General features: G+C 36.8%; 1 protein-coding gene and 1 gene segment (V, D, J or C); one reads left to right on the plus strand and one right to left on the minus strand.

The window, feature by feature from the left end:
- LOC139310314 (T-cell receptor beta-1 chain C region-like) overlaps positions 1–17,096 on the minus strand; it is a 157,589-nt gene that overhangs the window by 98,625 nt on the left and 41,868 nt on the right.
- LOC139313086 (cationic trypsin-3-like) lies at positions 10,626–13,697 on the plus strand. Its single transcript, XM_070938460.1, has 5 exons — positions 10,626–10,665; positions 11,787–11,952; positions 12,282–12,535; positions 12,923–13,059; positions 13,548–13,697. The coding sequence occupies exons 1-5, from the start codon at positions 10,626–10,628 to the stop codon at positions 13,695–13,697; spliced, it is 747 nt and encodes a 248-aa protein (XP_070794561.1).

A 17,096-nucleotide genomic window follows, 5' to 3' on the forward strand; every position in this document is an offset into this window, starting at 1 on the left:
TCTCGCTTTTAAAAAAAATTTAATTTTTTTATTATTTTACAACAACAAAACACAACATACAAAACACAAACACACAATATGTGCTTCTTTTTATGTATCAGCTTCGTTCCTCTCACTTTCTACTTTCTATTTTCTCCATTTTTCTCATTCTTCATTATATTTATCTTTATCGTCCCTTTATTTCTAATTTTATTCATTTACAGTATTATACATATTTGTCACATCCATTATTCACTTTTGCTTTCCCTAGTCTCAAGCCAATCATACCACTTAGTCCATATTTGATAATATTCTGTATCTTCCTTTTCTTTTATTTCTTATGTTAATTTGTCCATCTCCGCACAGTCCAGGATTTTCTTAATTATTTCTTCCTCTGTTGGGACCTTTTCATTTTTCCAGGACTGTGCATAGACTATCCTTGCCGCTGTAATTATATGTAAAACCAAATATCTAATTTCTTTACTGTAGGTAAATTCTCAACTCGTTCAAACAAACCTCCTAATTCTCGCTTCTTGATCAGTTTGTTTCCTCAGCTTTTTCCTGCTGCAAAGTTTCTCTTCTTTCTCCTTTTTACTAACACCATTATTCTGTGCTTTGTTTTTTTTTAAATTGTTGGAATGGCAAAATTTATCTATCCACTTGAGAAAAAGAATCCCTACCTGCCCATATCTGCACACCAAGCACTTCCCACTGCCTTTCTCCTATTGCAAGAAAATTCGGAAATATTTGGAAAAGACTGTCACAAAGAAAATACCTAACTGTCTGTATATATGTATATATATCTATATCTATGGATGAGCTAATCCCCATGATGTGATTTATGTATCCCTCCACTTAACTCCTCCTCATCTTTTGCTCCGCCCCTTGAATATTTAAGCAGATGTTCCTGTCAGACTGCTTGGCTTGTACATAGATCTCCTGTGGAAGAAAACAAGTAAATAAAACAGTGTTTAATTTACAACCTTTGTCTACATATTTATATGGGCCTGAAAATAAAGAAAAGAAAAACAAGCAACAAGAATGGTAGAAGAAGACGGTTGAGAAGGCCCAATAAACCAAAGAATGCAAGAGAAATCAAACCTAGCTGAGGTAAAAAGAAGACCTATAACTAGATCAATTAACAGCAGAATGGCAGCTCAATTAACCCCCACTGAAAACAATTCAAAAGAAAAGACAGAAACAAAAAGTCTTTTCAGTAATAAAGACACTCTGAATAGAATTACAAAAACAACCATGAATGAATGTACTCCATCTAATATCAAAAAGAATATAATTAAATTAATAGAAGCTGCTCCAAACGATCCTGATCTGTTTGCGAAACTCCACAATACTATAAAATATCATGGAGCAGCAACAGATAAAGAAGAGACAGAAAGGTACCAAGCTGAAGAAATCACCTCAGAAAAGCCATACACTGACCCCAAAGCTAAACATGAAAAAGACAGACAGAAAACAAAACCTAAAAAATTAAACCTCAAAGATAGAGACGAGACACATGATTTAAGATACAGTCCTACACTCAAAGAAAACGAAGAACAAATAAAAAACTATTACTCTAATCCACCTACAATACTAGAGATAGAAAAAGCCATGCAAGTGATTACCAAGGCATTCGGAACTAACTTAAGAATGCCAATTGAAGCAGAAAGAATACCTAAAATTATCTATAACAAGCAATACACTGAATCTGACTACATTAAAGAAGAACCCGACACCCGAAAGAGGATCTACAAAACATACTCACCGGTCAGAAGACTGTACAGCGAGGAGCCTGCCCACATCAACAACAATGATCCGGACTGCTTCCCATGCCACGGGCGAGCGGAGCGACGAGACCGCGAGACCGTCCGACAGGGTGCCGAGGATCACTGGAGTCTCAGCGATGTCCAGACGTCCACCGATGGCCTGGGGACCACCAGAGCAAGGACAGAAAGCCATCAGATTGTCTGAGACCTTCTCCCGAAGGACGAGAGCAGCAGATCCTCACTCTTCGGCTGCTGGGGAGAAATGAAGCCTGAGCATGCACAGAACTCATCAGTAAGAAAAAAAAAGGAAGAGAGCACAGAGATAAATCGATACAGACTCATACCCACTATTCCTATGCCATATTGTGAGTATGCTAATGATTTAGACCATGGACAGCAGCTAACAAGAAATAGTTTTCCTATAATTCAGGAGTTTTACCTGCAGAACATATAAAATTGAAACTAGATGGAACCAATTTGTTAGAATGGAGTAGCAGCTCCAAGTTATATATCTAAGAGAAAATATGCTGTTCTTAATTAACAATCCTCCAAGCAAACCTTGGACTATTGAAATAGACTGCATTCACCATAAAGCTTACTATTTATTAATTGCCACTATATCACCTAGTATATATCCTAGTATTAACCACCACCTGACAGTTTCTGAGATATTCCAAAAATTATTTAACTTATTTCACAGCAAGACAACAACGAGAATATCCAGGGAATTTTATTTTTAGACAATATAAGAAGGGAACACTTCACGAACCATAAGGAAAATAGAAACATTAAGAGAGTAGAATTCCAAAACAGGGATAAATATATTCCAGAATGCCACACATGCGGCTCCAAAAGTCATTTTAAAAAAGATTGCCCAAGAAATAATAGAGACAGGGACTACCCACAACACAAAGAAAGAACAGGCCGGAACGTCAAACTCTCAAACAGGCATTCACCTGATTCCAGATTTAAACGTAGAAAGTCCCCCAGTCCAAAAGACAGAGGAAGATACAGAGATGATTCTAGAAACAATAAATATGGTTCTTTATTTGGATTAGTAAACAACGAAGACTCTGAAACTGAGTTAGATAATGCATGGCTCATTGATTCTGGAGCCACGAGCCATACCACTCATAACAAAAAACTCCTAAGTAGATTCACTGAAAAAAATTACTTTATCAGAGTAGCAAACCATAATAGAGTCCAAGTAAAGGGAATAGGCACCACTTACATTAGAGGCTTAGGAGAAATAGAGGGGGTCTTGTTTGTGCCTGAAATCCCTCACAATATACTAGCTATACATAGATTAAGTGAGGAGAAAGATATAGAAACCATATTCAAAAATGGGAAGTTACTTATGACCAAGAACAAAAGAATTGTAGAAAAAACCATTACCAAAGAAGGTCTAACATATTTTGTACCTGATGAAAGTGAATCAATGTGTCCAATCTTAGAATTAAAAAACAAAGAAAGTGAAGCTGACACACATAAGAAATCTGAAAGTAACATGAATAAAGATCATACAGATGATGGCAACACCCATAATAGGGTATCATATGGTAAACCATTACACGATGAATGTGCTCATTTACTTCATAGAAAACTTGGGCATGCCAGTTTTCCTGTTGTACAAAAAAATGATAGAATGTTCTGAAGATGTTAAATTAAAGAGTTGTAAAAACTATTTGGATTGTTCTGTGTGCAAGTCTTCAAAAATTAAGAACAAACCAAGACCTAAAAAGGCCACTCGCACTACTCAATCAATATTTCAATTAATACATATGGACCTAGTTGGTCCCATGAAACCATTTATCAAATATAGAAAGAGGTATTTTTTAACTCTAGTTGATGATTTCAGCAGGTATGGTTTCATATACACTCTTAATCACAAGAACGAAGTGTTTAAAAAATTTAAAGAATTCTATATAAAAGTAAAAACGCAGCACAACGTAAACATCAAACAAATAATGACAGATAAGGGATCAGAATTTTTATCCAAGGAATTCACCAATTGGCTTAAGTCTCAGGGAATTATACATTTTAAATCCTGTCCTTTTTCACCCTTCCAGAATGCAATTGTAGAGAGAAAAAATGGTTTGCTACAAACCATGGTCAGATGCGTATTAGAGGATGCTGGTTTGGGACAAATTTTCTGGGCTGAAGCACTCACTTATTCAAACTGTACTATAAATAGATTATGGTCCAGTGTGATTAATAAAACCCCATATGAAGTCTTATACGGTAGAAAACTAAAAATTGGATGTCTACACGTTTTTGGAGTCACGGCGGATGTCTATGTTCCAAAGCAATTGAGACGTAAAGGTGAGAAAATATCAAAAAGACTAAGGTTCATGGGATATGAATCAGGAACCAAAGGCTATAGATTTATAAACAAAGATAACAAATTCATCATTTCAAGATCAGCTGTATTTCATGAACATAATAATTGGTCCAGATTACATCTTAATGATTTATACAATGTGACATGGAACACTGACTTAAAGCACACACCACATACCGACAAACCCAACTCTATAGAATCAAATAATCACAGAAGATTAGAGATAACGCCTGAAGAATGGAAGTCGAACTACCCAGTCATAAAATTAGATAAACTAACAGAAAAAGAAGCAAGGTACATTCAGGACTCAGAGTTACCCCCTGATAGACCCATCAGATCAAATAGAAACAAACTGCCCAAAAGGTTAGAAGATTATGTATTTTCCATCAACACCAACATGATTCCCCCTACCACTTATGAGGACATATTAAAATTACCACATGAAGAGAGGGCTAAATGGGAGCAAGCCATTAAAAAAGAGATGGATAGTTTAAAGGAACTCAATGTATACACACCAACAGAGCCACCGGTAGGTAAGACACCCATAGGAACAAAATGGATTTTTAAGATTAAGGAATTAGAAAACAATAAATTCTTATATAAAGCTAGATTAGTGGCCCAAGGATACGCACAAAAATTTCCTGATGACTACGTAGACACCTACTCTCCCACCATTAGATCAGAAAGCGTCAAAACCGCACTGGTATTGGCATCCATTCCTAAATTTAGACGTATATCAATTCAATGTCCAAACAGCCTACTTACATGCCAATCTTGATAAAGAAATCTATGTGAAAGCACCCCCAGGTAAAGATGTACAGAAAGGGGAAATATGGTTATTAAACAAAAGTCTATACAGACTAAAACAATCTGGTAAACGTTGGTATGAATGCTTAGCGAAAACTCTTGAAGACATAGGTTTTTCAGCTACATCTGCAGACCTATGCTTCTTCACTAGAAAAACAAATGACTCTATTGAATACGTACTTATTTATGTTGATGATATCTTGTATTTCGGACAACACAAACTTAAATGTGAGGAATTTGCAGAAAAACTGGGAAAGCACTTCACTTTGAAAACTCTAGGAAAAGTAAATAAATATCTAGGTGTTCCGATCAACAAAACAAATAGAGGGTTTAAATTGTCTCAAAAGGACAAGATATTAGAACTATTGAAAAAATGTAATACGTTAAACTCCAAACCTTGTGAAACCCCCATGCAAACCGACTTTGTAAAAAATATGAACAATGAAGGTATACCATTTAAGGACAACACCTTATATAGATCGGTAATTGGATCATTGTTGTATATCTCAAATTGGACCAGATTGGACATCACTCTAGCTGTTAATATATTATCCAGACATGTAAGCAATCTGAACACTTATCATTGGGAGGGAATAAAAAAAATTCTCAGGTATCTCAAATTTAGCGCTGACGCTAGCCTATATTTAGAACCTACCCACTCAAAAAAACCAATCTTAACATGTTATGCAGATGCAGATTGGGCTGGAGACACTAAGAGTAGAAAGAGTACATCTGGTTATGTTTTCCTAATTAATAGCTGTCCCATGCACTGGTATACTGGTAAACAGAACTTAATCGCAACATCTACTGCTGAGGCTGAATACGTTTGCCTTTCTAAAGCCTCTAATAACTTAATATGGTTCGATGATCTCTTATCTTTCATCTGGACAGAACCCAATTATCCTATTAACATTCATGAGGACAATAAAGCTGCAACAGATATATTAAATTCTGAAGCAATAGGTCAAAGATCATGACATATTGATATCAAATATAAACACGTTAGACAACTATCCAACATGGGTTTTATTAAGGCCTCACATTGTGATACTCATGAACAAGTGGCAGATATATTAACAAAACCGTTACCCACCAATCAACATGTATATTTATCTTCAAAATTGAATATACATATTTAAATCTATAAATATTCATTTTAACCGTTAGGTATTTTAGAGGGGGATTTGTCACCAAGAAAATACCTAACTGTCTGTATAATTGTATATCTATGGATGAGCTAATCCCCAAGATGTGATTTATGTATCCCTCCACTTAACTCCTCCTCATCTTTTGCTCCGCCCCTTGAGTATTTAAGCAGATGTTCCTGTCAGACTGCTTGGCTTGTACATAGATCTCCTGTGGAAGAAAACAAGTAAATAAAACAGTGTTTAATTTACAACCTTTGTCTACATATTTATTTGGGCCTGAAAATAAAGAAAAGAAAAACAAGCAACAGACAAACTTGCCTAAAGTCTCGGAAACAATGAAGGAAATTCTTAATGCAGAATTTACAATGGAGGAAGTAGAAACAGTTATGAAAGCACAGGCAAATGGCAAAACCCCGGGTAGAGATGGCCTTCCAGTTGAATTATACAAAATAGTGTTTGACGTGGTAGGAAGACACATGACGGATTTATTCAATGCGGTTATGAAAGAGGCTCAGGTTCCAGTATCTTGGACTGAGGCTTATATTTCTATTATCCCAAAAGAAGGAACTGATCTATCTCTTATTAAGAATTATAGACCTATATCATTACTAAATTCCGATTATAAGATATTTGCGGGGGTTCTTGCAGCCAGGTTTAGCTGCTTCCTTAACCAATTCATTCATTCAGACCAAAACGGCTTCCTTCCTAATAGATATCTACAAGATAATCTTAGAATTATCATGAATACACTAGAATTTTTTGAAAATTGCCCGGATAAACAATTAGCTTTAATTTTTGTTGACACCCAAAAGGCGTTTGACAGAATCAATTGGGAATTTATGATTTCTCAATTGGAATATATGGAGTTTGGTGGGAATTTTATTCAGGCAATTCGAGCTATCTACCGGGAGCAGACTGCAAGAGTTCTAATAGATGGAGAGGAGATGGAGAGAATTCAAATTCGTAGAGGTACAAGACAAGGAAGTCCCCTTTCCCCATTGCTATTTGTATTAACTTTAGAGCCCCTGCTTAGAGAAGTGAGAGGAAACACGGAAATAAGAGGAATGAAGATTAGGCAGGAGGAAGTTAAAGTCCAGGCTTATGCAGACAATTTTGTATTTATCTTGGATCAACCACTGGACTCGGGCCTGAAATTATTACGCTTGATTAGAGAGTATGGGAAGGTAGCAGGATTACTGATGAATGAAGAAAAAACTAAAATCCTAGCGAAAAATATGACTCAGATGCAAAGGCAACAGCTGGAGCAGTTAATGGGTTTAAGAATAACAAATAAAATTAAGTATCTGGGTATATGGTTGACTGCCAGATGCTCCTCCATAAAGGAGGATAACTATCTTCCTCTTTACAACCAGATGCTCAGAGATCTAGAAAGATGGAAAAATCTCCTGCTATCAATTATGGGAAGGGTGGCAACCATTAAGATGTGCGTGTTACCCAAATTGTTATTTCTATTCCAAACAGCCCGGTAAGGTTGAATAAAGAGTTTTTTACAAATTTGGATAGGAGTATATCTAAATTTATCTGGCAGGGAAAGAGGCCACGGATTAGACTTAAAATGTTACAAGAACCCAAAAATAGAAGAGGATTTGGACTCCCAAATTGGGAGCTCTATCACCAAGCAGCGAACTTGATTTGGGTGAAAGAATGGATGATCCTACAAAAGAGACGACTTTTGACATTTGAAGGAGCCGGTCTTCAACATGGCTGGCACTATTTTCTATGGCCGGGAGCATCCGGCCACCCTAGACACTTTGATGATCACTATTTACGTAGGACGCTTGGGTACACTTGGGAAAAGGTTAGAAGAAAAGTATATTCAAAAGTTCCATGTTGGATTTCGGCGCAGGAAGCTCAGATTTACCCAACATTGTATAAAGGGGAGAAAACCTTGACGTATGAAGTTTTTTTGGATGTTCAGCGTAATCCGAAGTCACGAGAATTATTAACTCTTCAAGGATATAAGATAGACTGGTGGTCTTATTCTCAAGTGCACTCCAGATATAAAAAAGATTTATATAGTGAAGGAATCTACCATAAAAGACAAGAATTGGATAAAATCTTATTAGAAGGAGGGAAAAGGATACTATCTAAATGTTACGCATATTTATTGTCTCTGCAGATAGAACAGGATGTAGTGAAGGATTGTATGACAGCATGGGGGCGAAATTTTGGATATCCCCTTGACTTCCAGCAATGGGAACAGATTTGGTTGAAAAATATGAAATTAACCATGGCTTCTTCATACAAAGAAAACATATATAAAATGGTCTACCGGTGGCATCTACCCCCGGCGAGACTAGCTAAAATGTTTCCCGGGACATCTGCCTGCTGTTGGAAGTGTGGTTACAGTAATGGAACTTATTTTCACCAATGGTGGACCTGCCCGCAGGCGGTTAAATATTGGAAAAAAATACGGCAATGGATTTTGGAAATTACACAGATTAATTTGGAATTAAGGCCCGAGATTTTCCTATTGGGGGCAAAACCTTTGAATGTTAAATCAGATATATGGTTCTTGTTGATTCATATTATTACTGCAGCAAGATTAGCGTATGCGCAGGAGTGGAAAAATCAATACTTACCGATGGATTTGAAAATAATATATAAAATTAATGAGTGTGCGGAATCAGATAGACTAACTAGATTAATCAATGGTAAAAAAGATTCAGAATTTTATAACAGTTGGAAATTATGGTACGATTGGGTCCAGAAAAGGTGGGATAGAATAGATATATGATGATGTATATATATAATGGCAAATATGTATGTATAAAGGAATGACTTTATATTTATGGACAATGTAATCACATTATACTATGGTGGCAGGATTGTATATTTTATTTGTGTATTGTTGTATAGAATATATTAATAAAAATTATTTAAAAAAAAATAGGAAGCGCTCTATCAAATCCGGTACATGTTAATATCGGTATTCCCCAAGGCAGTGTTTTAGGTCCAACACTCTTCATACTTTACATAAATGACCTTTGTAATCATATTAAAAGCAGCTGTGTTCTCTTCACTGATGATGTTAAACTATCCGACACCACCAACAATGCAACTACCCTTCAAAAAGAACTTGACTATGTGTCAGATTGGTCTATCAAGTGGCAACTTCAAATCTCAACCAACAAATGCTCGGTCTTGTACTTTGGCAAAAAAAATCAAAACATAAAATACAAATTAGATGGGCATGACCTTGTAAATGGCCCTCACTCTGTCAAGGACCTTGGAGTACTCATTTCTAAACATCTAAGTGCCAGAGCCCACTGTAACAACATTGCCAAAAAGGCATTAAGAGTTGTTAACCTAATCTTGAGTAGCTTCTTCTCTGGTAATGTTGTACTACTAACTAGAGCATACAAAACATTTGCTAGACCAATTCTTGAATACAACTCATCTGTCTGGAACCCGCACTGCATATCGGATATAAATACAATTGAGAGAGTCCAGAGATATTTTATGAGAAGAGTCCTCCATTCCCCTAACCGCAATAAAATACCTTATGTCACCAGACTCCAAATTTTGGGTTTAGACAACTTAGAACTACGCCGACTTCAGTCTGACCTAAGCATAGTATATAAAATTATCCGCTACAATGTCCTTCCTGTCAATGACTACTTCAGCTTCAACCATAACAATACATGAGCAAATAATAGATACAAATTCAAGGTAAACCGCTCCAAACTCGATTGCAGAAAATATGACTTCACTAACAGAGTGGTCAATGCCTGGAATGCACTACCTGACTCTGTAATTTCTTTACCAAATCCCCAAAACTTTAACCTTAAACTGTCTACTGTTGACCTCACCCCATTCCTAAGAGGACTGTAAGGGGCGTGCATAAGTGCACTAGCGTGCCTACCGTCCCTGTCCTAATATTCCTTTTTACTTACTCCTTTCATGAATTCAAATTATGTTTATACTTTTACCTGTTATCTTATATATGCTTGACAAATAAACTTATCATTATGATTATGAATTAAACACAAATGTTCCAGTGTAATTGAGTTTTCATTTATAAAATGAAAGCTCATTTAAGCAGAGATATGACCAAAACCAGCTGTTAGGTTAATATCAGTTTTATGGACTCGGCTGAGAGAAACATTCCCAGTTTCTCTTCTTAACTGAAATTTTATGACCATGTTCAATATACTTTTTCACCCACATTGTGGTCCCCATCGATTAAGCAGTATCATCCAACAAGACCCAGGAACCTTTCAAATGATAATGATAACATTGCCAGAAATTTTCCACTTCGTAGAAATAGTATTTACTTACCTGCAAGGATAGAATATTTAACCTTTAGTATGATAAATTCAGTATCCGCAGTATTGCTCTAAGAATGTCAGTATTAAATGGTTAGATGGATCAGATATGAGGAAAACTCATGTGAATTCCATCTTTCCTCTCCACCTGTTCTTGATTGAATTCCAAGTAACAAAGTTTGTATTTTCCACTGCGTATTTTTGCTTTCGATTGAGTCCTTGGAGCAAAGGTAATAGTGGTCTCACAATATAAATATGTGCAGCAGCTCCTCTGGTCTTGACGAAAGAAGACAACATGAAGTTCATTTGGCTGGTGGCATGCTTGGGAGCAGCTGGTAAGTCAATCATTTCCTCAGAACAAGTGCTGAGAAGTCTCATCTTGAGATTGGAAAGAGACCTCTGTAGATTTTCAAGTAGAATTTGAACAGCAAACTAGTGAACCTAAGAACTTATTATAACAATTCAGGACTGAACTTGTAAAGGTGGGACTCCAAAGCCATCAAAATTAATCTACTGAATTTTTTCCAGGGAATTCTAGAGGTTAAGGTTCATATGTCGAAAATATGTCAAAGTTCAGAAACACCGAACTAATGTATTAGACAAATATCATTAATTTTGAACCAGGTGTCTTTATGGATGAAATAGCCAAGGAAAGTGGGTGTTTCAAATGAAGCTGCTAAACGTGAAGGCAAAAAGATGTTACAGAATGTAGAAGGGGTAGTCTATGACTCATGAAATCAGACCCACCCAGGATTGCAGATCACCCAATTGTACAATCCTGGGGAGGAAATCTTCTCTTCTTCCCTTTCACCCTCCCTCCTTGCTCATATGACTTCCTACTACCTGACTGGCCTCCATCGCTTGCCTGAATGGGATGAAGATCCTATTAAATGCACCCTTGAAACTATACCAAAAAATTTATGAATCCCTTCATAAATGAGGCTCAATCTGCAAAGCAAATATATGAAGAGCAAAAAAAAAAAAAAAAGATGGAGAGACTTATGGTTGGACAAAGTTTATAAAATCTGAAAAATGGAAAGTTTGAAGATAAAAAACAAGTTGGCAAACTGGTGCAGAAATATGGTGGACATTAGGATGTTTTAATAGTTAAGAGAGGTAGGGTGAATGTAAATGTATCTTCTCTCCTTCCTCTCTTCTGGCCTCTCTTCCTTCCTCCTCATATAACTTCGGACTGTTTTCTTCATATTTCACACTGTTGCTTACCCAGACAAGGAATAGCATTCTGAGTTATGCATGCATGCGATATATATCAGTCACTCGTATAAAACTGGCTGACTGGCCATCCTGTGGCTTATATGAATGAGATGAAGATCTCGTAATGGGCACCCCTCAAAGTTCACCAAAGATTTCATGAATCCCTACTGCGAAAAAGTGGTGAATATTTGTTCCTGTTTCACCCACTATGTAATCTTCTCTATATATTTTCATTATCCAGTTGCCTTCCCCATCGATGATGACGATGATGATAAGATTGTGGGTGGCTACACCTGCCAAAAACATTCCGTCCCCTATCAGGTCTCCTTGAATGTCGGGAAACATATCTGTGGTGGCTCTATCATAAACAACCAATGGATTGTTTCCGCTGCTCACTGCAGTATGTCGTAAGTAACAATGTGTTCTTATTTTATTTGGAACATCACCATTGCACTGATATATTTACTTCTATTAGTAAATCGAATAAAGGATACACATACATGCTTTTATTTGTAGATAAGTATGCACACATATTGGTAGAAGTGTTCATTGCCTGTCCAATACTGGAAGTCAACATACAATTGTGTCCATCTTTTTCAGGATTCAGCCATTCTGGGCAACAGGATGCCCTTCTGAGCGGCAATATTAGTGGGTCTGGCTTTTGACTTACTGTGAGTTAAAGGTAGTTAGATGTAAATAGATATGACCAAAATCTCCGTTTCTTCTTTTGATTCAGCCGAATCCAAGTGAGACTTGGGGAACACAGTTTGACCAAATATGATGGTTCCGAGCAGCACATCGATGCAGCCAAAATCATTCTCCATCCCAAATACAACCCCCAAACTTTGGACAATGACATCATGCTCATCAAACTATCCAAACCAGCCAGTCTCAATTCCCGTGTTTCAGCAATCCGTCTACCAAGCAGCTGTCCATCCACTGGAGCAAAATGTTTAGTCTCAGGCTGGGGCAACACCCTCAGCAGTGGCGGTGAGTCTTCTTCATGTTCTTTGATCAAGATAGAGTCATCTGTGATCATGTTCAGTTAGTTTATTGAGCAAAGCTAACGATTACAGAGGGTAAATTGCTAATAAAAAAAAAATTCTGGCTTTCATTTCCTGCCATTTCCTTTATAAATCAGACCATGCCATGTAAAACAATGTACACCAATGGAATACACAGAACTTGCCTTAAATCCAGGATCTGGTCAACTGAAAGATTTTTGCAATGAAGCAGAAGATGATTGGCATGCTTAGGGCAACAATTTTAAAGAAGGAGGGGGAGCTTCATTTCTGTCATTGGGCTGTTCAAACATTCTAGGGAAAGTCTAATATCTATTTCTGGAAATGAATACAGTTTCTCTGATCTTTCACACAGTACGCTATCCAGACCTCCTACAGTGCCTGAATGTCCCTGTACTTTCTCAGACTCAGTGCATTAACGCTTATCCAGGGGAAATCACCAACAATATGTTTTGTGCAGGATACCTGGAAGGTGGAAAAGACTCTTGTCAGGTAAATAATTTCCCTTTTCCCCATTTTGTATCATATATTTTAGATGGTGCTCAAAACATATCCCAACGTATAAATTAAATTCATAGCTAGCTGGTGTTTAAGCCTAAGGATATAATAGAGAAGTGGGTAGTTGGAGAGAGATACCTATATTCAGGAGCTGTTTCTTCAACCTCTGTGGTCTTCAGTTGCCTGCTTTTAATGAATAACATACAACATCAGTCATGTCATCTCCAGCTCTTATTAGGTTATGAACTATATGTTGGATCTGACTTCTCTTTTGGGAAGCTCTTACCAGTTAGATGGAGCATTGCTGGGATTTCATCCCATCCTGGAAACAATTATGACATCTGATATAGAAGAGTATTAAATCAATTCTATTGGAAGACTTTTTTTTTTTACCTTCTGCAATCTATTCCTTGCTTCCATCCACCAGAATCTGATATAATGCAAATTATATTTCCTCATTCAATATCTTGCTTCTTTCCCAGGGAGACTCTGGTGGTCCAGTTGTCTGCAATGGAGTACTCCAAGGAGTTGTCTCTTGGGGCGACGGATGTGCTCTGAAAGGCAAGCCTGGTGTCTACACTAGAGTTTGCAACTATGTTTCTTGGATTCACAAAGTCATCAGTTCCAACTGATCTGCACGTCCTGTCTGGAAAGCTCCCTTTTCACAGCCATAACTAACACTTCACAGACTGAGAAGAGAGAGATTAAAGCTGCAAAAATAAAAACTAAATTGTGCAATGACAAGCCTGGTGATTGGTATCTTTCTTTTTGTCTGTCTGTCTTTATATATTTTTTTTTATTTTTTTAAGACAAACAAACATTTAATATATCAGTCATCCCTTCCCTGTGACATCTCGGTGTTATCTTCCAAAATTATTCTTCTTCTTCCATAAGTGTCTTCTATCTTAATCTTCATCCAAGCCATTATAACAATTCATTGCTAAAACAATATTTTAGTCATCAAGTTTTTATACATAATTATAAAATTAATCAGTTATATCTCTTTTCCAACCAACGATAAAAATAATTCCATATCTTGAAATATTCTAATTCTTCCCGATTGGTATCTTTCTTTGGTGGTGAGGAAAGGTCTTGGCCTTTAAACTAGATGAGTTTTAATTCTTTTCAATGGTCACATTCAAAATTAGTGAAATGATGATGGAAGCTATGAAGACCTGGATGAATCAGTACTTAGATGGAAATCTGCTCCATCTAAGGTATACGCTAGAGTGTGATTCTGAAAAAAGTCACAGAAGAATGCAAGTTGACAATGTCATTGTCATACAATGTTGCACTTCACAACCGCATTGCTAAGAGACAGAAATTCAAGTCCTAATTATCATCATGAAGCAAGAACTGATTGTATTTCAGGATCAGATTGCAGTTCTAAGTAGTTTTATTGTCTTGTAACAGTGTCCTATTCTGGAGATGAAGGAACCAAACAATGTTTGTGTTCACAAAGTTGGGATTCTATTCAGGATGAAGATGTATTGTGTTGTGTACATCTTTAAAATCAGTTGATTCATATAAAAGGTCTAGTGTAATTTCCCTTTGACATTTGTGCATGCAAATCACTGAAGAAGAATCTACCTGGTTCACAAATATTCGCACAGGACACTACTGAATTGGAGAAGAAAATTGATCCATCCTTAGTTGCCCCTTTGATCTCGCAGTGACAATTTTATCTGGAATTCTAAGCTAGTTATTAGTAGGAGCCAAAAACAGCATGATGGTACATAATCCAACTAATATAATTAGGTTTAATACAAATATAGTTCATATGTCCCACCATCTTGACTCATCCTACCCATCTGGGGGGGAGGCACATCTATGGGACTCTTCCATTAAACAATGTCATCTTGTTGGATCCCAGAATTGTAACTTTCTTTTGGCAGTCTTTCACCCTACAGGGTAGTCACCGTCTTAACTGGAAGCACTGTAACACATCTGGAGGGTACCAGAGTGGAGGAGAGTGCTTTAAACTCTTTGCTTTTATATCCATCTTCCAAATAACATTCTACCATGTGTTTGTAACTTGTCATTCATAATAGTCAATTTGTTTTTGCCAGATTTTTTCTTTCCCCCCTTTAGTATTCGAGAAAAGTTTTTAGTGGTCCATGTTCCTGTAATTCAGATCCTCTACAATTGCAGTAGTTTGGCTTGTATATCTTTGTGACATGGAAAGAGACTGACTGGAGCTATGCAAAGTTCATGTGAAACCTGTGAAACCTGGAGCTCTCACTGTGCCTGAGAAACAGCACAGAAATATTTTGCTGGTTTTGCAGCCTCATTTGGAGAATACTGAGAGAAGCATGGGTCACCTCTCATCTGTATATGCTGTAGTTTTTGTTTTCCATCTGTGGACTGTTTCCTTGTATGGATAAGCCGATGAATTGTAGTTCTGTCTGTCCACTATTAAGCTCCTGCCGATACCAATGGACGCTGTCACACTGGAAACCTAAAAGTGCTATTTTCCTTAAACGTTTCTTATTAATCTCCTTGTGTCACTAAATGTTTGCTATAAAATCCTACTTACATTTCAACCAAAAAAGGCTTTGAAATTTCACATTCAGGAAGGGGAGTGCAGGAAAGCTACCACACCAAGATATGAGCATTATGTCTTTTCAGTAGCACTTTGTTTTCGCTTTGCCAAATTAAGTCAACCCCCTCAACAGCAGCAAGAGGATGGACCAAACTCCATCTAAAAACAATGCCCAACTCAGCTGAAAATAAACTAAAGGACCAAAATAAACTCAAAAACAATATACTAAAAAACAACAGTAGTGAAATCATTATAAGAATAAATTATTAAGGTATAATATATCAAGTAAAATTTATAATTCTATATTAAACATATTTAAGACAGAGGACCATAATCAGACATCAAAAGCTGGATCACTTCTACTCTAGCACTTCTCAACTCATTCAAACAAACCTCCTAATCCTCGCTTCTTGATCAGTTTGTTTCCTCAGCTTTTTCCTCCTTCTTTCTCCTTTTTCCGAACACCATTTTTTCTTGTTTTGTTTTTTTTTAAATTGTGGGAATGGCAAAATTTATCTATCCAATTGACAACAATAATCCCTACCTGCTTGACATCTGCCCTTGAATCCTGGCCCAGAAGAAGCTCTCGGGAGCACCTCTTTGGTGGCAGGAAGGGCTTCTAAGCTTCTCTAACCAAGCAGGAAGTGAAGGTGGGGACCTGCAATGCCAGAGGAACTCATCTCTCTTCCAGTTACAGAGCTGACTCACTAACAATGTTAATGGCAGATTATGACAGGCATTATTAGCAATGAAATCAATAACTTTTTTTTCCAATTCTCCCTTTTCTTTCTTGTACAATCTCAGTTTTCAGACACTGCAAAGTTCATTCTGTGTTAGCCTGTCTCTTTGGTGCACAGCTGCTCTTCATTATTTATTTTGAGAATGGATTTTGAAGATTCAAAGATCGTTGTTTCCTTATAGAAAAGTCTTGGATGATAGCATCATACCATTTCTAGCAATCAGGAGAACTAAAAAGACAAACTTTAATTTTGAGATGTATTTTTTTTTCTCTTTTGTATTATATGTAATACACAGGAAAGCTGATTCCACAATGAATGGATAGCTGCCTTCCTGTCAAACAGGCAACAAATGGTCAAAATAGGAAGCGCTCTATCAAATCCGGTACATGTTAATATCGGTATTCCCCAAGGCAATGTTTTAGGTCCAACCTCTTCATACTTTACATAAATGACCTTTGTAATCATATTAAAAGCAGCTGTGTTCTCTTCACTGATGATGTTAAACTATTCAACACCACCGACAATGCAACTACCCTTCAAAAAGAACTTGACTATGTGTCAGATTGGTCTATCAAGTGGCAACTTCAAATCTCAACCAACAAATGCTCAGTCTTGCACTTTGGCAAAAAAAATCAAAACATAAAATACAAATTAGATGGGCATGACCTTGTAAACGGCCCTCACTCTGTCAAGGACCTTGGAGTACTCATTTCTAAACATCTAAGTGCCAGAGCCCACTGTAACAACAT

Source organism: Pituophis catenifer, unplaced genomic scaffold (genome assembly GCF_029215685.1).
Source record: "Pituophis catenifer annectens isolate HBS135680 unplaced genomic scaffold, rPitCat1.0.hap2 SCAF_2, whole genome shotgun sequence".
Classification (NCBI taxonomy): domain Eukaryota; kingdom Metazoa; phylum Chordata; class Lepidosauria; order Squamata; family Colubridae; genus Pituophis; species Pituophis catenifer.